Below are 21252 nucleotides of genomic sequence, written 5' to 3'. Positions count from 1 at the left end.
CAATGAAAGCATTTCATGATGGAATTAATACATAAAAGTCAATAGCATTCTTACACATCCAGACAGCAAACGGGAGACATGCCACTTGTGGTGATGGGACACAGGGGCATGGACTTGGGAGCGGTGATCTCTGTGTGAGGACGGTGCTGGAGTCACTGGAGACAATGTGCCTCTTAGGCCCGCAGAGACTTCACTTGTGCAGAGCTGGTAACTTCCGCGCGTCTGCAAAGCTAGCTTTTCTCCTGGGAAGCATGCTGGGTCCGTTGGGATGCTGAGGGTTGCAAGGAGCAGAATTCCTTACTGACGGGCCGTTGTGCAGTCGCACACATAGCAGGAAGTTTGCCGGGCAGGTCTGGGCAGCTCCGTGTGCCATCTGGGGGCCAGCTCCCCCCGTCTCCATTCTGCCACCTCCCTGTCCCTCCAGTGAGGGTTGGATGCCACCGTCAGATCCTCATGGCACGGTCTGCAAAAGCAGGAAGGAGGGACACTGGGTAGGGGTGGGAGCACACCCCCCTCAAAATAACCCTCAAAAAAAACCCCCAACAAAACCCATCTACTCATTCGGAAAGGTATCTGCACCCCCCATGTTCCCTGCAGCCTTATTCACAGCAGCCGAGACACCGATGCAAACCCAGTATTGCCCATCGATAGATGAGTGCATAAAGAGAATGTGTATATGTGTACGATGGAATATTACTCAGCCATAAACAAGGAGGAAATCTTTCCATCTATAATAACACAGACAGAGCTAGAGAGCATTATGCTAAGTGAAACAAGTCAGAGACAAATGCCATATAATTTCACCTACATGTGGAATCTAAACATCAAAACGAATGGACACAACAGAAATGGACTCGGGCACAGAGAACAAACTGGTGGTTGCTGGAGGGCAGGGGGGGCTGAGGGGATGCGTGAAACAGGAAGGACCCCCACCCCAACATTTCCTGGGGCGACTTTATTTTTTTAAAGATTTTTATTTGTTTATTTGAGAGAGAGCACAAGCAGGGGGAGGGTCAGAGGGAGAAGCAGACTCCCGGCTGAGCAGGGAGCCCGATGTGGGGCTCGATCCCGGGACTCCAGGATCATGACCTGAGATGCTTCACCGACTGAGCCACCCAAGCGCCCCCCTGAGGCAACTTTCATGCAACTTTTTATAATTTGGGATATTTTATATTTGGGACAATTTTCGAATTACAGCCAGGTGGCAGAGAAGGTGCTGGTGTCCCCGTGCGTCCCTTCAGGTGAGCGTCTCATGGGACCATGGCACCTTTGTCAAAGCTGAGAAATTCCCATTGGCACAACACCACTGGCTGAGCCACAGAGCGTAATAGGGTTTTTCCAGGTTTCCCCAGCTTTCACACGGATGTGTCTTTTCTGCCCCGGGACCCGGTCCAGGGTACTGCTCGGCGTTTGGTCGTCCTGCCTCCTTTGTCCCCTCTGGACCCTGGCAGTTTCTCACTCTTGTTCTTGACACTTTGAGGAGACTGTTGGGTGTTTTGTGGGTGTCCCTCTATTTGGGTTTGTCAGGTGCCTTCTCATGATTAGCCTGGTTATGGGTTTTTGGGAAGAAGATCTAGGAGTTCAAGCAGTGCCCGCCATCTCTCCACTTCCCCTCCCTGCCCTGCAGCCGGGGCCAGTCACTGGGTGCACCCCACCCTTCGGGGGGGCACCTACGTGTGTTGTTTGGGATTCTCCTGTAATTCTTCCTGTTCAGTGGACTCGTGGGTGTTCCATTCCCAGGGTGCAGTCCCACCGACTCCATGGGCCCCGGCGTGTAGAGGCTCTGATGACCCCAGGCTTGGCTGCTGGGAGTCCTTCACTCGGCTTACGTGCCCATCCTGCTGGCTTTTTTGAGCACTTCCTGACTCATCTTGTATTTCTCCTGCCCCCTCCCTGGAGTCAGCGGTTCTCTCAGGAGTCTGGTTCTTTCACTGGAGAGTGGTATTTAGACGGGATCTGGGTGCCTGTGTGCTCATTACCCCTCGAGGGGTCCCACGCAGCTTTCCTGTCAGGGAGGGGATCTTCCCGGCCTCGGCAGGTCTCCCTGGGTTGTGTCTGGGCGGGCTGAGCCTTGTGCCTGCCCTGGCCAGACGTGGAGGAAGGCAGGATGGCTGTGACCCACAAGGCCTGGGTCACGCTGGGTGTGTTCGCAGCCGCAGACACCTGGGCTTTTGCCCCCAGACCATTTGCACTGCTTTGGAGTTTGACAGGCGAGGGAACGTGTGAGTGGCAGCCAGGAGAATTCTGAGAAAGAAGAGCAACGCAGGGGGCTGCTTCGGCAGGGACTCTGGATGGGTCGTAAGGCTGGGGGAGGCAGAGCGGTTTGGAGATGACGCACGGAGCGGTCAGGCGTCAGGCACCAGTCAGTGCTGCGTGGTGCCCTCGAAGTCGCTGAGGTTTTGAAAGTTCTCACCACGCAGAAAAACGTCTGTAACTGGGAGGTGCTGGATGTCCGCTAACCTTACCGCGGCGCTTACGTTACAGACACGTATTGAGTCACGCTGTACAGCGTTTGGTGACAGTTCTGTCGCAGTGAGGCTGGGAAAGAAGAGAGGTTGGTGGGATACGTTAGAAGCATGAGCGAGACACAGAAGCCTTTGAGAGCGTGGCGTGGGACGAAGGTGGTGTTCAGTCAGGGGAGCCCGCCTGCTCGGCGTTGGCGTGGACGCCCTGCCGAAAAACGCAGCCGGATCCCCTCCCTGGCCCCACAGCAGATGGGCTCGGGACGGGTCAGCGTGTCAGCACGGTCCATCAGGCCCAAGCGCGTCTGCTCTAGGACGCGCCGTTATCGTCTGTTCTTCTCAGAAAAGACGGAGAAACCACCGTCAGCACAGAGGCAGGGAGCCTTCCGTGGTAAGGCGGGTCCCGGTTTCAGAAATGTGGAAGGTTTCCATGTGAAAACAGAAAAGAAACAGAAACAGTACCACAAGAACTAGAAGAAAAATCTGTCTCCGCACATGCAGACGGTTGCGCGCACACAGGGAATCCGTTGTCACAAGACAGCGGTAACTCCATGTTACAAATACTGGCACGTCCGTTAGACTCGAGACGCGGTTCTGGGCTCTGAGGAGACGCTGCTGAACAACAGAACCGAGCAGCTCTGAGCAGCTCCCCCCGCCCGACCGTGCGGTGACACGGTGCTCCTTCCTGAAGCCCGCATCTCCGCGTGGGACTGGCTGTGGGGGCAGCAGTGCAGGGCCCGTGTGCCAGGGCCCCGCTGACCTGCCAGCTTCATTATAAAGTCCCCGGGTATTTAAATAATGCTGTTCAATTTCCTCTCGATACAGAGTTTATTGAGAAGAGATTTAGCACGAATAATTCTCCTACTTTTTAAATCATCGCACGAGAACTTGGCACTCTGTTACAACATCTGGAAAACAGTGTTTGAAAATTCTGGCTGAAACAGCGGCCGTTCTTCCTAGTGTTCATCTGGGGCCGTCTGTGCAGGATCCAGTTAGGAGTTCGTGCACTTACTTCCCAGGGAAACCATTTTCACAGGCACTGATAGCAAAGTTCTCATACTTCGCCCATGGTTCCGAGCAGCATCGTGAGGTCAGCAAAGTTAGTAACTTGTCTTTAACTGAGTCTTTGAGTTTCCATTCCAAGCAAATTGTTAAGAATCTTCGTGGAACAATGGAAACTTAGTTTTAATAAAGATTGAAATTTTATTGCCAAAAACGTGTAACTTCATTACATATATTTGGCAAGAGTGAGGCGGTAAATATAGATTGCAATGATATGTTATTTGTATTGTTTTGAAATTTTTTTAAATTTAGGACATCAGACCTGTGCCTAGATCTAATTTCACAGAAGACGGCATCAAACTCTGAAACTTGCCACATCTTACTCTGTTAGATTGTCATCACTTCTCTCGGGTTAATAATTAAGTTTTATTTAGAAATGTCTTATTCTGAGGCTGACTTGGGGGATTCACTAGGCATCGCCTCCATGGTGAGCACACATTGGCACAGTGGCTGTGACCCCGCGATGTGGCCACGGCATCCCTTGAGGTGGACGGAGGGTTTTCCTTCCCATTAGCCTACCTTCTGTGCAGCACCCAAGGCCACGGGCAGGAGACAGGCGCTCAGGTTTTCTCTCAGGCCCTGACGCCCCCCGCCTGGTGCTGCTGGGAAGAGTCACCTTTGTCCTCCCATGGAATGGCCTTCGGTCTTTCTTCATCTTTGGTGTTTGTTTTTAATACTCTGTTACACATTTTTGTGTTTCCGAGTACCAGCATCCTTGCTTCCGTTTCTCCAAGGATTCCGGTGCACTAACGATGGACCCGAGGAGCCTGCTAAACCGTTGGGGAGTGTCAGTAACCGTAGCCTGGGGACACGGTGGTGGTGATTCTGGAGGGGCAGGGCGACTGACTGACCCTGGGTGTTTCCCAGCCATCAGGACAGTGGGAGGCCGACACCCTCCAGCACTGTGCCTGGTACAAGGGGTGTCTGTTGGCCTCACGTCCTCACGTGCAGATGGGAGTCCCTCCTGGGCGCCCTGGGCCATCTCCCGCTGCCGAGGGAGCATGTCAGCATTCCAGCTGCTGTCCTAGCTGGTCTGGCCGAGGAGCGGAGACCAGATACCACCACGTGGGGGACTCAGGCCTGTTCAGGTCAGGCCACGCACCTGCTCAGCCTGCCTGCCGTGGGCTCAGGCCCCGGGAGTGCAGGGAGGCAGTGGGATGAGGTGAGGGAGAGATGGTGAGGGTGGGCAGCAGAGGCTGGGGACCGGGCCACTGCCCAGTGGGTCTGAAGGTGCGTGGAGGGGAAGGGAGAGGAGGCCTGCCTGGCCAGCCCCCCATCACTGGCTTTCTGGGTGCTGCCCCCTGACAGCCTGCTGGTGGCCTGTTCCCCACCCACTGCCACCGCGTGTGGTTGTGGTGAGTGGGACTGGCGGTCATGAGACTGTCACCAGTGCGGACCTAAGCAGAGCTGTCAGGGAGCTTAGCTAACTTAGTGAAAAACAGCCGAGTGGTAGTGCGTACTTTGAGAACTTTGTGTGTATTGAGCATCCGGTACTCCTAGGAGCCCTGGAGAGCGTGTGCTGTGTCGATCCCATTTCCACGTGGGATCATGTGGACAGTGAGGGGGCTGAGGTTCGAGCCCAGCTCTGGGCTCCGGGTCCTTCCTTACTACTGAGTGTGGGGTTCCGATGGGGCTGGAGCCGCACGTGGTGCGGCCCTCCCTCCATGCTGCTGGGGCTCCCAGAGACGCTTCTCCCTCCCTCTCCAGCTGTGTCCCCCGGGAACTGGGCAGCCCGGGCTGGCAGGGTCATGGGGCTCTGCTGCCCTTTCCTGTGCCTCCCTGCTTAGGAAGGCTGCAAGGCCTGGGGATAGGAGCTCGAGGCAGGATCCCTGGATCCAACGTGGAGTCACAGATGGGAATTTGAAAGCTCTCATCTGACAGCAGAAGTGCCAGTTGAGCAAAGTCAAGCGCAGAGAGCGACGGGACCCATCTGAGGAGCAAGGGCTCTGCAAACCCCCAGGTACGCCGACCCTCGGTACACTGACCCAGGCGCCCCGACCTGGGTGTGCCTCGAGGCTGGAGTCTTCTGATGGAGAGAGTTACTGAAGGGAAAACGCCCTTGGTCCAGGGACGTGTCCATCAGATACTCTAAGTGTCTTTCTCAGCTGGCGAGACCTTTCTGGCATGGGGCCAGGGTGCTGTGGGGTGTCTGCTCACATGTGGACTGAGGTTTTCCCTGCGGTTCATCCGCTTTGTGGAGGAAGCCAAGGTGTTTGGCCCGTGGCAGAGGGCCGCCAGGTGCTGGTTGGTGCTGCGTGAGCAGGGGATGGTGTTAGGGGCACTCAGAACCGCTTGTCTCGAGCCTGCAGGGTCCTGGGGGGGTTGCCTTTTGTTTGCTCTTTGTGGTGTGTCTGGCTCTTACAAAGTATTTCTGATGTGGCTCCTTGTTCTCTGGTCACACAAATCGCTTACGTGCACCTTCCAGCTTTTGTTGGTTGTCCCTGCAGCTGGGATGGACTCAGAGGAAACCGGGTTGTGGGAAGGCCGAGCCCTGCGGGAGCCCAGGCCAACTGCATGCCTGGCCCTCGGCCGTCTGTGTGCTGGGAGCTGGGGTCCAGGTCCTGTGCCCCCGAGGGCCGAATGGTCCAGATGGAGTCATTCCCAGAATGGGAATGAAAGCACCTTTTTGAAGAAACGTCAGCAGAGCTAATTTTGTATATGGCTGCTTTTTGCAGAGACTCAGGTTTATGGAGATGTTGCGGTAGACGTTGTATGAGCCCCGTGAAGATGGTGGTCATCTGTTTCCTGATGTGCCAAGACTAGGGGGTGAGTGAGTGGAGGCTTAGGGAGGCTGTCTTTCCCCCTTATTTTACTTAAGGGGCCCATGAAAGGGACTGTACGGGGGCTTCTGGGCAATGCTACCCAAAGCTCTGGGGAAGGGAACAGCCCTTGTGGACGGGCGCGGGGACACAAAGTAGGTGGGACACTGATTTTCTGGGGCCAGAAGCCTTACCGCTGAACGGAAAATAGGAAGTGTGTGTGCTTCCAGGGCCTACCCCTACCGTCAGGCGTTCAGGGGCCGCGGACAGGGGCCGACATTGTCTGCAGCATGACAGGAACTCCTTGGAGCATGTGAGTGGGAGTGCTTCCGTACCCTGGAATTTTAAAAGCCCCTTAGACACGTTTAATGCTGACTTTGGGACCACGAAGTGGAGGGTAAGGTCCTGGCAGAGGTAGGGTTCCAGGCTCCCGGCCGGCTGTTTGGATTCTTCTGCACGTCATATAAATACTTGTGCTCTTCTCTAGCGGTCTGCTGTTTGCACGTCTGTGAGGGGTGCCCGGACCCCCCCCGACGGTGGCGTTAGGACAGCACCCGCGTTCCACCTGAATGTTGGTACTTTTTACCCGACATGTGCATGGCCCAGGACCTAACAGTGGGGTGGCCTCGTCCCAGGTCAGGTTCCCACCCCCGCCAGCTCACTCTGCTCAAAGTGGGTGGGGGAGGGGTCCCACAGCCGGGGCGGCGGTGGAACCCACAGGAAGGAGCATGCCCGGCGGACTGTCGCCCACAGGAGAGCGTCAGTCGGGCTAGAAATTGTAAAATTAGTAACCAACCATCTAACCACACCCACAATCACTTGGAAACCAGTGAAAGGGGAGAAGAGCAGCGTCCCCCACTCCCCTAACCAGACCACAAGCACTTGAGTGCATTTACTTCTAGGCTCTTTCCTGGTAGAAATCCGTTTATTTGAAATTCTGTAAGCCATGTTTACATTGGCGAGAAGGAATCAAGCATGAACTTAAACAGTTGGCTCATGGGGCGCCTCTGCTCTTGGCCCCTGGGGCAGCCTTTCCGGCCAGCCTTGCCCATGCCTTGGGCTTCTGTGTGGTTGTGTGGCCGCGGCCCTGGCTGGTCAGGGGTTCGGAGGACCCCAGAATGTTGCCTCTCTCCGGCTTCTTTCTTGTGCAGTTGCGTGCTTCTCGTACTTGCTGGTGAAGAGCCCTGTGCTGTAACTGCGGCTGTGGTCCTTGTGACCCTGAGAGCCGTGACAAAGGTTCCTTTTGTGCTGGGAGCTGGGGTCCGGGTCCGGGAGCTGTTCCTGTGCCGCCGTACTTTCTCGGGAAGTGGTTTCTCCCTGCTGCCCACCCCAGGTCCCCCCACCGCAGGTGCCCAGTGCTCCCAAGCTGCTGCCCTGCCCCCCCAGGTTCTGTTCTCTGCACAGGCTTGGCCATGTCGGTAGGGGCTGTGTGCACAGCTGAGGTGCTTGAAGCATCAGGCTGCAGGGCCAAGGCGGGGTGCCCGGGGTCCAGTCCCCTCCCCGTGAGGACCGGCGCTTGTCCTGTGCTATCCAGTGATGGGGCCCCAGGTGTGTAGGTTTCGGCTGTATTTGCAGGGTGAAGGGTAGGTTCAGAATGGGGTGATGTGTAAGTGTGGACAGTGCCCTTGGGCTCGGACCCAGCCCTGGATGGAAAGAGGGAGAGAACACTTGCTTCAGTCCCCCGGCTGTGGGCGGCTCCCCAAGGCCTCGCTGGCTGGGGAGGGTCCAGGCTGGGACAGTATTCTCCTGCCCATCCGTCCCTCTCCCACCCCACACTCTCCCCGCTCTAGGGGCCTAAGCTGCACACGATGCAGATATTTACCTTTTCACTCTATTGGCAGTGTGCATGTTAGCGTATTCTAGATTATCCTGGAATACAAACTTGTATGGGTTATTTCTCAGCATTAAGCGTTTGCCTTCGGAACTGAGTAGACCTCTCCATGAATCATGTCTCACCAGCGCCAGTGGGAGCACACGCTCTGAGAGTGTGGGCTCTGTCCTGAGGCCTGAGGTGGGCCGGCGCCTGAGTCTCCCCATGCTGTTGGGCTGGGCTCTCCTGTGGCTCTTCTCTTCTGCCCACAACCCACCAAACCGACATGAGCTCACCAGTGGGCCCGGATCTGCAGTTGGGGGAGACTCTGTCACGCATGCTGCAGACCCTGGGGGGCTCTGGGACCTGGGAGGGGGTCCTCAAGGTTTGGGAGGGCACTGACGTGTGTGTGGGGGTTCCTGGCCGAGGCAGGCGCAAAGCAGCAAGCTGGAAGGTGCGAGGGCGTTCCAGGCAGGGCCGCTGCGTCTGGAGAGACGCTGGAGTGACCAGCTCCGTGGGCCCCCTGCCCACAGTGGCCCTGGAGCCCGCCGCTGCAACAGCCCCCTGGTCGTCCTGCAAGCTAGCTTGCATCATTCATACTCGCATCTGAGATGAAATTTATGTGGGACGTGGGGTCCGGGAGGCGCTGGGAGCCTGACTTCCGGCCGGTGCCTTCTCTGGGTCTGTGACTTTGCACATCACACGTTTATCTGGGGCCCGAGTCCCGGGGTGGAGGTGGCCAGGGGAAGCCTGCGTTTCTGGGGGCAGAGTGCATCTGACCGGGGGGCTGGCCTCGGGGCTGGAACTGGGGTAGTGACATCTGTGGGGCAGGGACCCAAGGGGGGCCGCGGGGCTGAGCGGCTGTGGCCGGGCGGGCAGGAACAGGCACAGACAGCCATTTCTGTCTTGGAGATGGTCCTGCATCTGTAGGCAGGGGCGGTGGTGGTTTCCTGAGCGCGTCTGGACGCTGGGCAGCACTCTGTGTCCTCCCGTGTCACCTCTGTGTCTCGTGCCAGCCACATTTGCTCCCGATTTCAGAGAGAAGCCTGGGCTCCCTGTCCTTGAGGGGCGCAGTGGCCGCAGGGTCGAGCTCCGAGGAGCAGTGACCGTGAGGTTTCTGGGGTAGTTTAGTTGTGAGCATATCGGCCAGCTGTCACAGTTTGGCCTCACTCAGAGTGTTTTGAGATTGGGCTCAATGTTGAACTTGAATGTAAAGAGGAAAACCGGGTTCTGACCCTGAGATGTTAAGACGAGGGCTGTACCTCACACACGTCTCCTGACTGTGGTCCCGCGTCAGTGAAGGCGGACAAGACCCTCGCGTTGTGTCTGTTTCCACGCTGTGACACGTGGCCCGTACACGACCAAAATCGGGCAGCTTCACCCCCTCCAGAGCAAGACGTGGCCGTGGAGCGCGCTTCACGTGTCTGTGGTGGTGTTTGTAGTGCGAACAAAAGCCTTACAACAGCGCACGTGCGCACGGGGAGCCCTTCAGCTGCTTGTCCACGTGCATGATGACTGTCCGGACAGAGACCCCTGGCTGGGGCAGGGGCTGGGTGTGACTGAGTCCTGGGAGACTGTGTGGAGGGGTGAGGCCTGTCACCGGGTGCGCGGGGGCTGGGGGTGGCAGGCGGTGGGGGACGTGGTCTGGTGCAGGATGGCCTGGGGGTAGGGCCAGTGGCCGTGGGAAGGGTCCTGCCTCTGGCCACGGTGCGTCACAGCCACCTCTTCCTGGCTGTGGGACCTTGGGCCAGCCGCTTGTCCCCATGCCTGTTTCCTCCTGGGGCCCGGGAGCCGGTCGCAGGGCCTGCCCCCTCAGGCGGGTGTGAGCCGCTGCTTGGGGCTCCCCTGCAGTGGCCTCTGCAGGAGGACGCACTGCAGACATGCCTGGGACGGAGGCTGGTGGGGCAGCCCTCGGGGTCTGAGGGGGCAGCTGGGGCTGTCGGTGGCCCTGACGGGGGAGCGCCGCGGGGAAGTCAGGTCATGGCGCACGTTCCCTCGTTGGAAAGTGGCTCCAGCAGGGTGAGCCCCGTGGAAGCCGTGGGGACGCAGGGACGGATGGGAGGGGGCCCTGGATGCGAGGAGCGGGTGGAGGAAGGCACGGAAGCAGGTGCCCCGACTGCAGGTCCGACGACTTGAGCCTGTGCTCTCTGGGAAGAGTGGCCCCTGTGCACCCTGAGGACTGCCCAGGTGACCTCTCCTGGCCCTGTGCTCTCCGGGTCGCCCTGGGTCGGCTTCCAGAATTCTCTGTGTACGTGGGGTGGAGGAGGCGGACTTCATAGTCTGCATGACTGTCTTCCTAGCCACCTGCCCTCCAGAGGTTCTCCGACCCCGCTGTGGTGAAGGGTGCCGGGGGCCGGTCTGCACCACCTCGGGGTTTGAGCACAGAAGCGCATCCACGTTCAGTGGATCTGTTTCTGTGGCGGGGTCATCAGGGCTGCGCTTTGTTTCCTTAGTCCCGGGGCCTCTGCTAGAGCCGGGTGCCCGCAGGGCCTGCACTCCTGTGATCCTTCCTGATGGACACCAGGGAGGCCACAGCCGCGTGGGACACGGTGGCCAGACTCGTGCCACAAGCAGGGTGGGAACGAGTTTCCTGGTCTTGAGTGACAGCTTCACTTCAGGAAGCTGCTCTGGGCCTCTCTGTGGCCTGCTGCCCACCCAGTGTGGGGGTCATGTTTCCACGGCCTTCAGCCTTTCTTACTGTGTCTGGGAAGCTTCTACCTCTGGGGGCAGGTGGGGGTGCTCAGCGTGGCGCTGCCCTGCGTGACCCATGTCGCTGCCCCCCATGCAGGGCCCAGCGCACCTCTCCGTGCCCACACGTTCTTTACTGCAGGTCCTTTTTTGTCCTTAATAGTCATTTTGGAAAAGGGCGTTTTATGAGTTCACTTATAATTTCTTTGCAGGAAAACATTTTTTAGTTTTTGCTTTGGGTATCTGATTTGTACAAAGTGTGTGTTTCAGGATTTTGGAGAATATCAGCATCCTTCGACCCTCTTCTGGCCCCCTGGTCTCTACGCCGCTGCCCCGTGCTGCCCGCTCCCTGCCCAGGCCCATCCTGCCTCATCTCGCCCGTCGGAGGAGGCGTCCCCTGCAGGGCTCTCTGGAGGGTGGGGGCCGTGCCGTCCCTGTGCATCTGGTCCGTGGCCTCCAGCTCATGCCCTGCTACAGCCTGGCCTCTGGGCCCAGTGCCAGCGATCCCATGCCCTGCAGGCCAGGCAGAGTGACCCCATGAGCCCGTGCCCTACAGGCTGCCATGACCCTGTGTTCCACAGGCTGGCTGTGGTGATGCCATGTCCTGTGAGCCCTGTGTTCATGCTTCCAACTCCCCAGCCCGGGCCCAAGGCGTCCGAGGCCCCGGAGGGCTTGGAGCTGGCCTGAGAGGGGGTGGGACGCGCACTGTGCAGGTCTGCGCGCCTCGCTCCTGTCCCTCTCCATCCCCGGGGCCACGACTGCACCTCGGCGGTTCCGTGTTTCTTGTGCCTGCGAGCGTGGCCGGAGGCCGGCGGGAAGTTGCCCACGGCCCAGGGTGGGGCGCTCTGGGCCCGACTCAGCGAGGTGAGGACGGAGGGGCCCGTGCTTGTACTGTGCCTGGCATGCGGGGAAGGGGGGTTGTGCCCCGGGAAATGCTGCCTGTGCGCTGCCCAGCCGCTCGCCGGCCAGGGCGTTTGCAGCACCTGAGCCCCCGGCTCTGCCTCCCCGTTGCGGCCTGTCGTGCCCAGATGGGACGCACGGGGCTCCGGGGGTGGTTCTGGGTGGGACGTAGCGCCAGCGCCCAGCCCGGCCCCTCTCCTGCAGCACAGGGACCCCGCGAGCCTCGGCGGGGAGGTGACACTCGGCGCGGCCCGGGGTGTGGCCCTGTCATGGTTGCCACAGTGGAAAGGAAGGAGCCGGAAGGATTTCACATGTGTTTATTTTACAGGGGCCCTATTTTTAGACTTGTTATTTTGGACTTGAATTTTAAGATTTAAAAAAATGAGACTCAGAATTAGCATGTCTGATTGTTGGAGGAAGGATGTTTTGGGCTCGACTGCTTCATGACTCTGACTTTCCGTGGTCTCCCTCGTTGGCCCTACAGCTGTCCAGGGTGACGGGGGCAGCTCCCTCCGTCCCAGCTCGGGCTGCGGGGGGGGCCCCCTGCCGCAGAGACCCTACCCCTGGCCACGGTCTCCTGCTGGCGGGGCTCACTGGTGGCTCCGGGTTGGGCTGGATCAGCTCTTCCTGAGGCTCACGGGCTGCGCTGGTGGGTGTGAGAGCAGAGTCGGGGGCAGCATGCAGTGGATTCTGTTTGAGGAGGAGAAACGCAAAACCTGCTGTCTCCTAGAGCTGGCCGCGCTTTGTGGAAAAAGTCACCAAAAGGGCCTCACAGACCGTCAATTTCAGCCCTTTCTTGTTTATTTTTAAACTCTTTCCCGACATTTATTACAAAATTTCCAGCATACAATAAAGTTGAAAGAATTTTTCCGCTAATACTGTGTATCAAGCACCTGGGTTCTGTCATTAACATTCTCTTGCACTTGTTTTAGGACACTGATCTGTCTTTCCGTCCATTGATCATTCTTGTCCCTCACGCACTCCCGAGTAAATTACAGACGCCAGCCCGCTTCCCCCAAGTACCCCAGTAGAGTGTCATTAGCCAGAGTTCAATATGGCTGTAGATTTTTCTTTTCATAGAACATTTACATGCGGTGAAGTGTACAAGTTTCAGTGTACATTTGCTGAGTTTTGACAAGTGGTTGTGTTTAACCCAAACCTTTATTAAAGTGCAGAATGTGAGTGTCGCCCCACAAGTTTCCCCCACACTGATCTGTGTCCTAAACGGGAGCCAGGCCCCGTTTCCTTCTAGCTCAGGTTAGCCGTCCAGGGGCGTCCCGCCAGTGGGTCCCAACGGCTCTGCTCCGTTGTGTCCGTCTGTCCCGGGGGTTTGGAGATGAGTCTTGTCACCAGCACCAGAGTTTGCTCCTTCTTGTCGCCGGGGACTGTTCCTTGTGCGTGTTTCTGGCCATGCCTCGGTCGTCTAGCCCTTCTCCCGCTGACGCACACGGGGCTCTTTCCACACTTTGATTGTGATGAGCAGAGGCTCATGAACATTCTTGTGCAAATCTTTGTGTGCACATGTTTCTGTTTCTCTTGGGTAATTCCACCCGGGGGTGGAATTCGTGGGTCACGGGTGGGACGTTTTCCAAAGCGATTCACGCTATCTTACGACCCGCCACCAGTGTCCGGAACCTCTGGCGGCTCCTCACCGCTGGTGGAGGTCAGGGTTTGGGTCTTGTAAATCTGGGCCGTGCTGGTGGGCATGCGGTGCTGTCTCAGTGCCGTTCTAATGTGCGTCTCCGTGATGACTTACGACGCCGAGCTGCTTTCAAGAAGTGCTTCTTGGCCATTTGCGTATCTTTTTTTTTTTTTTTTGGTACAGTTATCTGTTCCTATTCTTTGTCTATTTTTTATTGAATTGTTTGAGTTGTAAGAACTCTTTGTATATCCTGGAGCAGTCCTTTGTCAGATACCTGTTTTATGCACTGGCTTGCCATTTCATTTCCTTACTGGTGATTTCACTGACCAGCAGTCTTCAATTGTGATTTTTTTTTATGATTATTGCTTTCTGTGCCCTAAGAAATCTGCCTACCTCCAAGTTGTGAAGACATTCTTCTCTTCGCTTCCTTCAGCTGTATGGTTTTATCTGTTATCTTTAGGTTTTTCGTTCATCTCAAGTTAATTTTTGTGTATGACGCAAGGTAGCGGTGGAGGTGTGTTTTTCCCTGTGGGCACCCGCCAGCCCACCGCCAGCGGGCCACGGCGGCACGGTTGTTGTGGTGAATCGTCGTGCGGGTGTGTGTCTCTTTCCAGACTCTGTTCCGTTGTACTGATGTGTTCATTGACTGTGACTCCAGGACCACCTCCTTGATCGTGATGGCTTTTAGTGAGGCCTGAGCTCGGCCTCAGTCTTCACCCTGCCTTGGGTATCCTCGGCTGGTTGCGTGTCCGCACGGGCTTCCTAGTCCGTTGGTCGGTCCCTGCAGGGGACCCACGGGTGAGTGGGGGGAGCTGACGTCCTGGCCGTGCTGGGTCTCCTGCTTGCAAAGACCACAGGGGCCTGCGTTTACTTAGCTCTTCATCTCTCTCAGCACCGTTTGGTGGTGTCAGCCGAGAGGTCCGTGTCCTTTGTTAAGTGTATTCCTATGTCATCTGTGTTCTTTGTGCAGTTGTAAGTAGCATTTTTAAGCATTTCACTTTCCACTTGTCTGTTGTTGTACGGACGTGCAGATGAGATTTCCTGTATTGATCTGTGGCCTGTGACGCAGCCGGCGGAGTCCCCGGGGCCCGTGTGTCCGCAGTCGGGCCTGTGTTGATAACTTTCTTTGGTTCCTGATATTGGTCACTTGTGTACTTTTTTTCAGGATCATTCTACCTGGGGGTTTATCTGTTTTCTCAATTTGTTAAAGAGCCAGCTTTTACTTTTGTTATTTTCTTCATCGCTTGCCGCCTGCACTTCTGCTTGAGGTTCAGGCTGTGACTTGCCCCCCGCCCCCGTGCAGTCGGGAGGGGCACTCGCTTGGGCACCTGGCTCTGACCTGAGTGGGGACATGTCTCTCTGTCACTTTTTCATGGACCTCGGGCTGTGTCCATGTTGTTCAGATACCACACTGCTGTTCTCCCCCGAACTCTGCATTTATGTTATTTTTTCCCTCCTGGGAATTCTTGTCCCCTCCACAGCTGATGTTTACCCACCAAGACCTGCATGGAGTTTGGCTCTGTCTTTGAGGACACCTCCCCCTGGCTGCGTGAGTGGGGAGACGTGGGGGAGGCGGCGCTGCGGTCACCTCCTCACGGCCCTGGGGGACTGCATCCTTCCGTGGGGATCACAGTGGGGGACGGGCCGCGTGAACCTGAAACCCACGCTTCTGTGTGTGGACGAGTGATGACATATGGGAGTGTGGAAACCCTGTCATGTAGCGAGTCGGAATTGACCGTGGCATTTGGGAACCGGGCAGAGGAAAGTGCGCCGAGAGGCCTGTGTTCCCCCTTCTGGACCCTCCATGGGAAGAAGCAGCATTTCTGACTCTCAGTTACTGCCTTTGGGTTTCTCCTGCGGCAGAAGTACGTGCCGTCGTGGAAGGAAATGGGGGCACGTGCTGGGCTTTTGGTGAGGAGTGCACGTGGGGCTCCTGGTCCACTGCTGGGCTCACCTGCTCGTGGGGGACGTGGGGCTGTGGTCCCGCCGGCTCTGTAACTTGTCACGGGGCGCTTTGCAGGCTCTCTGACTGATGTGCCGCAGGGCAGGTGATGGCGACCGCATAGTCGCTGGGGGTTGGCCACCGGGCGCGGGAACCCCACTGACGGCATCGGAGGCTCTAACTGTACCTTCTGCTTCGGGCGCTGAATTTCCCACAATGTCTGCAGTGAGTCTGGTTCGTGGTTGAAGAGCCGTGTCCTTGTGGACTGGCCGGAGAGATGCTTGTCCCCGCCGGAGGCCACCAGACCCTTCCCACCCGTGCTCTCCTCTCGTGTTTCCAAACACAGGTGCGCAGCTTGAAGTTGGAGGTTCAGATTTCACCATCTGCAAACCCGGGGCGTGCCCCGCTTCACCCCTTTTCCCTCCCCAGCCCCGTCCCACTCCGTAGTCTCACGCAGGTTTGCCTTCAGCCTCCAGGTGTGACATCAGGGGGGCCGTGGGCACCTTAACGTTCTTCACTTCTTGGTCTTTGTAAACCTAGTTGGAAAAGAGAACACAGAGAAGCCCCGTGGACAATGTGGTACGTGGGCTGCTGGTGGTGGAGGAAGGACGGGGAGGATGGTGGACGTCGGTGTCCGAGTCTGCCCGCCGAGGCCCCGGTGTGGGGGCAGCAGGACCAGGGCCTGGGGGAGGGGTGCGGACTGTGGGGCGAGGGCCCCACCCCTCCTCAGCGCCCACCTCGGGGCATTCCCGCCAGAGTCCCGATGGAGGAGGAGTGCAGCGGGGGAGGGGAGCCCTTGTCCACGGGCGGGCGTGCTGGGGCCAGGACCAGGCGCGTTCCCATGCACTGCCTCACGGTCCCCCGCCGGCCCAGCTGGGCACGTCCCTGCTGAGAAATGGTCTCAGCCCTGATGGCTGGCCTGCATGGCAGGTGCCCACGAGGCAGGTCCTTTCAGTTTGTGTAGACCATTATTCCAACTTAAACCTCATTTATTTCTTAAAATTTGATCCTGAGTGACTATGAGTTGTCATTTTGAATATATTATGTTCCAGGCCACCCCTGAGGGGAAATGTTTATTTTGTGGTAAAATTCATCAAGCCCTTGTTCCCAGTGGAGTAAGGTTTGAGGGCACACGTGTTTGTGAGAAGCTCAGCATGACTCGCAGGACTCGAGCTGGCTGTTGTTTACTGGGAGAGGGAGTATTTCGGAGCTGTCCTCCATGGGAACGCCTCTTGCTGTTTCCATCCCACTTTCCTGTGGACGCTCCTGCTCGGTCAGCCTTAGTGGCAGGAACCGTGTCCCGAGAGTAGGCAGGGGCTCTGCTGCGTGCAGGCCGCAGGCGGCCCTTGTCCTCACTCCTCTCCAGGATGTCCCTAACCGCCCCGCCCCGCGCTGTGTGCGCTCCTCACTGGTGGAAGGCCCACCGTTGCTTCCTTTTACCGAACTATTTTTAGCCTCAGGGTATTTATGAATGCATAGACAAGATTTCCTTTCTTGTGAAAGGAAACGGTTTTCTGCAGGGATAAGCGTGTGGTGTGGGGCAGGATTTCCCGGGGAATCGGGCGGTGCGGACCAGAGCCCACCCCATGGGCGCGTCCCCGGGAGGCCGTGGCCCACTGTGTGCACAGGCTTCAGGAGCCCTGTTTGTCTTAAATGACTTGTATTGGAAAGTTTTAAGGAAGTATTTGAGAAAACTGAGTTTCTGGGCTGGCATACCCAGTCTGGGCACCCAGGCGCCGTCGCCACCACTGGCCAGGCTTGTGCTAGCTGGTCGGGCTGCTGCCTGCAGGACTGCCACGGGTCGAGGCGGCTTTGGGCTCATGCCTGCCCTGAGCCCAGTCCTGCTGGGGTAGCCGGGCCAGAGCCCCGTGAGCCGACCGGCAGTATGGGCACCACCCACTGGACGGGGTTCAGGAGGTAGGCGCGGTGCTCGGAATGGGGCGAGCTTCCCCGCATCCTGCTGCCGTGCTCATCCTTGCCCTGGAAGGTCTGTCCGATGGCACTGCCCTCCCGCCCCAGGTGAGCGCTGCAGGGGGCTGCTCCCTGTCCATCCTCTGGCCTCACAGCGGCGGGGGTCTCCCTCCTGTGGTGGTTGCTTCTGCTTCCCGCGAAGCCCAGGCCTTGGCTTCCTTCCTAGGGAAGTCCTCCTTCCAGATGTGTCTACAGGTTTTAGCGATACATCTGGGCTTAGTCAGTGTGAGCTTGAGCACCTGCTGCGTTTGCTGCCTACGAGGGTCAGGCAATGAGGACATGAGCAAGAGAGAGGCAGAGACAGACACACAGACACAGAGAGAGAGAGATGGGGGAGGGGTCCCTGTGTCCCTTCTTTACAAACTGGTCTCGGCCGGGAGACTACAGCCAGGACTGGACGGGGTTGGCACTCCCTGCCCTCCCTGGGCAGACAGGTGCACCTGTGGTGTCCTGGGGTGGGGGGAGTGACTGTTGCCTAGCCATCCACGGTGGGGCACCTGCGGCCTCCCCGAGGGCTGAGACCCAAGTCCGAGGGGGCATGGGCAGCGCACGGGCCACCACGCAGTTCTCTCAGTGCCCCACGCGCCACACGTTCAGCAGTAACGTGCGTGTTTATTTTATGGATTTTAAGAAGTACATTTTCCCTGTGATTCATGGATTTGAACATGTACATTTTTGCCTCATTTCATGGATTCTGAGAAGTGTATTTTTCACTTTGCAGGATCTCTGAATTGAGAAAGGCCTTTGAAGTTTGGAGACTCCCGGGGTGGCTGACAGGCGTCGTGTGGGCTCAGGGACCTGTGGTGCTTGTCACCGGGAAGGCGTGCTGTGGGGAGGGGACTCCCAGAGCTGGGTGCGTGTTCTGTGGTCTGACTGTCCTGTCATCTCTGTTCCTGGCAGCGCCCTAGGCTGGAGGGGCCGGGTCTTGCCCCCTGTGAGGGGAGCTGGTGTTCGGATCCCGGGGCCCCCTCTGCCTGCCAGGTTTGCCGTGCTGCACTCTGAGCTGAGTGCCTTCTCTGTAGCTGGTCCAAAGATGACTGGGGTCGGGGGGGAAGCAGCGGGGAGCACTCAGGGCAGGGGGTTGCCGCTGGGGCTGGCGGTGGGGCTGGCGGTGGAGAGCCTGGGTGTGCAGGCAGCCGGCGGGGCTGACATCAGCCGGAGGGACGCCAGGAGGTGCAGTGGCTCGGACTGGGACTGCTGGCCAGGGTGGGCGGGATGAGCCCGCAGGACCAGTGCTGTTCTCCAGGCTGGCCACACTGCCACCCTTGGGGGACCGCTGCAGGGTCTGTGGGGATGGCCCCTGCAAGATGCAGAGACAGGCGAACAGCGGTGTGTTCGCTGAGAGGCCAGGCTGTTGCCGGGGATCTGGGGCCACACCCCCGGGCTGCACTCTGCTCCCTGCTTGCGTCCTGCCAGGGCCTCCGGGTGCAGGGCCAGTGGTGGGGGGGGGGGCCCTTAGGAGGTAATTGCGAGCATCATGATGGTTGTAAAGATGTCACAAAGTGGGACGGTTTCCCATCCAAGCACGTGCCCCTCTCACTGGGGCCGTTTCTCCTGGAAACAAAGGGGTCTGCGTTCCTTCTGCAGGCACGGTGCCCGGTTGCCTCCAAGGGCCTCCGTCACCAAATTTTGCTTTTCTCCAGCACGTATTCGGGGGCACGGCCGAGCTGGAGATCATGGTTCTTTGGTGTGTGGTTCTAGGCGCTGACTCGGTGGCCCACTGAGACCACTTGCCTATAGGGCGCTCCTCCCTCGGAGCCTGTGTGTCCCGTTGGGTGCGGGCCGGCCGCGCCGGGCAAGGACGCCACGGGCAGTGCCGGCGCTCCCTGCCCCGCCCAGGACGCCTGGCTGGCAGGCTCTGGTCTGGAAAGAAGGTAAACATCTTCTCAAACATGTCAGCGAACTTGGAGATCTTTTCTGGATCCATCTGTTTGGGTCTTTTGCTCATTTTTGTATCACATCTTTTAAAACTTTTTCAGTATTAGGAAGATCAGCTCTTCGTGTGTGGCTGACTGCGCACGTGTTCTCAGTCCCTCTGACGTCTGTCCTTCCATTCTGCACATGGTCCCAACTGCGGCAGAATGTGTTGTCCTCCTTAGCAATGGTGTTTGGACTCTGAGTCATAGTCTGGCCCTGTGAACTTTGGAGTCGGTGTGCCGAGTTTGGGCCGTGGGGCCTCGCCGGCTGGTGTGCAGGGCGTCCTGTGCCCAGCGGTGCGCAGCGCGGGGCCGTCATCCCTGAGGGCCAGGGGATTGTCCCTCAGACTCGGCCCGGGGTCGCCTCTGCCAGGGCGGTGCTGCTCGTTTTCTCGGGCACAATTTCCATACTTAAAAATGTATTCCTGACTTTTATCTTCGTTTACTGTCGCTGGTGTAAATGGGATTTTCTTTCTCAGCGTCTGGTGGTGGTTTCTGTTTATGACAGCTGTCGATGCTGTATTGTAATCTTACATCCTGCTCTTTTTCCTAAATTCTTTTATGTTTGTGTTAGTTTCATCGCTGACCCCAGTGCTTCCCACATGCTGTCGCATCTCCCGCAGCTTCCTGGTGGTGAGGCCTCGTGCCGCTCTCTCTCTCGTCTCCACGGTGTGGGGTCTCTGCCCCGTTCCTGAGCTTGGCGGGCGCGCCCGGCGTTTCCGCACGGGACAAGGACGGGCTGAGGGCGGGGCGCGAGTGTGTGCGCCTAACACACGTTCTGTGACGCTCAAAGCCGTTGCTCCTGAACGAGGAATAACAGAAGTAAACATTTCATCAGGAAGACCTCATACAACTGTGTCATAGACTGAAGTAACACAAGAAGGATAAATATAGACCCAAATCTATTGTTGAGTTAAAAAAACACCAGAAAACCAGTGAATTAAGGAAATGTTGAGAGCCATTTATTTGAGTACGTGAAATACTTACTTGATAAAGGTGGGTGTTTGAGGCGGGCGGGTGAGCAGGCAGACTAGCCGCACGGTAGCTCTCAGGGACCAGGGTCACTCGGACCTTCCACAGCCTGTCGCCAGACGGCGGGTTCACCGTGAGGGCACGCTTTTGAAGTAGAGCCTCCCCGTAGACCTTACACCACAGTAAAATCTGAATGCTGAAACACTTAAAGTGACATTTATTTTATTTCGTCGTGCCCATCCCGCACCTATTTATACTGCTGAGGACGTGTGAGTTTTCTGCCCCGTGTGGCAGTCCCACAAGCTCAGTGATTCGGCACAAGCACCGTGTCTCTCTCATTTCTGTGGGGGGACGTCTGGGCCCTCCCGGCCGCGATCTCATCGGGAGCGAGATGTGCTCCCGAGCTCCCCCGGTTTTGGCACAAGTCATTTCCTTGCTGTGGTGGGACACCGGGCAGGCTGCTTCCGCAGGCCACAGCAGAGTAAGAGTCCTCTGCTCCCCATTTGTGACCTTTAGAGCCTCCTGTAAAGTGCCCCCCGACGTCCGAGAAGGCCAGACCGACCCAGGACAGCGCCCCATTTGATTAACTGAAGATCAGCTCATCTCAGACTTCATTTACCTTTGCTCCTGGTATCAGCTGATCAGGGCAGTGACACATTTTCATGGGCGCCCGCATTCCGGGGAGGGGTTCTCTGCGCACACAGGGGTGGGGCGCGTGCAGACGCCACGGGAATTGACAGCCACTTCCTGGTTCATTAAAACTGGGTCATTAATGGTTTTGCAGACTTTTATTGGAGAACTTGGTTTACTACTTCTCCGTGTTTCTTTGTGCAAATCTGCAGTTTTTACCTATATAATTTTCCTTCTCCCTGAAGAACTTTTTTTTTTTTTTAGATTTTATTTATTTGGGAGAGAGAGAGAGAGCATGAGAGCGGGGAGGCTCCCGCTGAGCAGGGAGCCCGATGTGGGACTCAGTCCTGGGACCCCAGGATCACAACCTGAGCCGAAGGCAGTCACTTGACCCACTGAGCCACCCAGGCGCCCTGAAGAACTTTTTAAAACATTACTTTTAGGGCAGGTCTCCTGGTGATGAATTTCCTCAGTTTTGTTTGTCTGAGAACATCTTTA

General features: G+C 57.5%; 1 protein-coding gene across 3 annotated transcripts in view; it reads left to right on the top strand.

The window, feature by feature from the left end:
* Positions 1 to 21252, top strand: part of INPP5A (inositol polyphosphate-5-phosphatase A) — a 173684-nt gene that overhangs the window by 26311 nt on the left and 126121 nt on the right. The window contains exon 1 of one of the 3 annotated variants that reach the window (XM_036080064.2): positions 17186 to 17284. The exons of the other annotated variants lie outside the window; for them this stretch is intronic. Within the exon in view, the coding sequence (XP_035935957.1) occupies positions 17201 to 17284 (84 nt within the window). The 5' untranslated portion in view covers positions 17186 to 17200. Of the gene's footprint in view, positions 1 to 17185; positions 17285 to 21252 lie in introns of those variants that run through there. 3 annotated transcript variants of the gene reach the window in all.

The sequence above is a fragment of the Halichoerus grypus genome, chromosome 7 (genome assembly GCF_964656455.1).
Source record: "Halichoerus grypus chromosome 7, mHalGry1.hap1.1, whole genome shotgun sequence".
Classification (NCBI taxonomy): Eukaryota; Metazoa; Chordata; class Mammalia; order Carnivora; family Phocidae; genus Halichoerus; species Halichoerus grypus.
The sequence above is the reverse complement of the archived record's forward strand: the minus strand, read 5'-3'. Positions and strand labels throughout refer to the sequence as shown.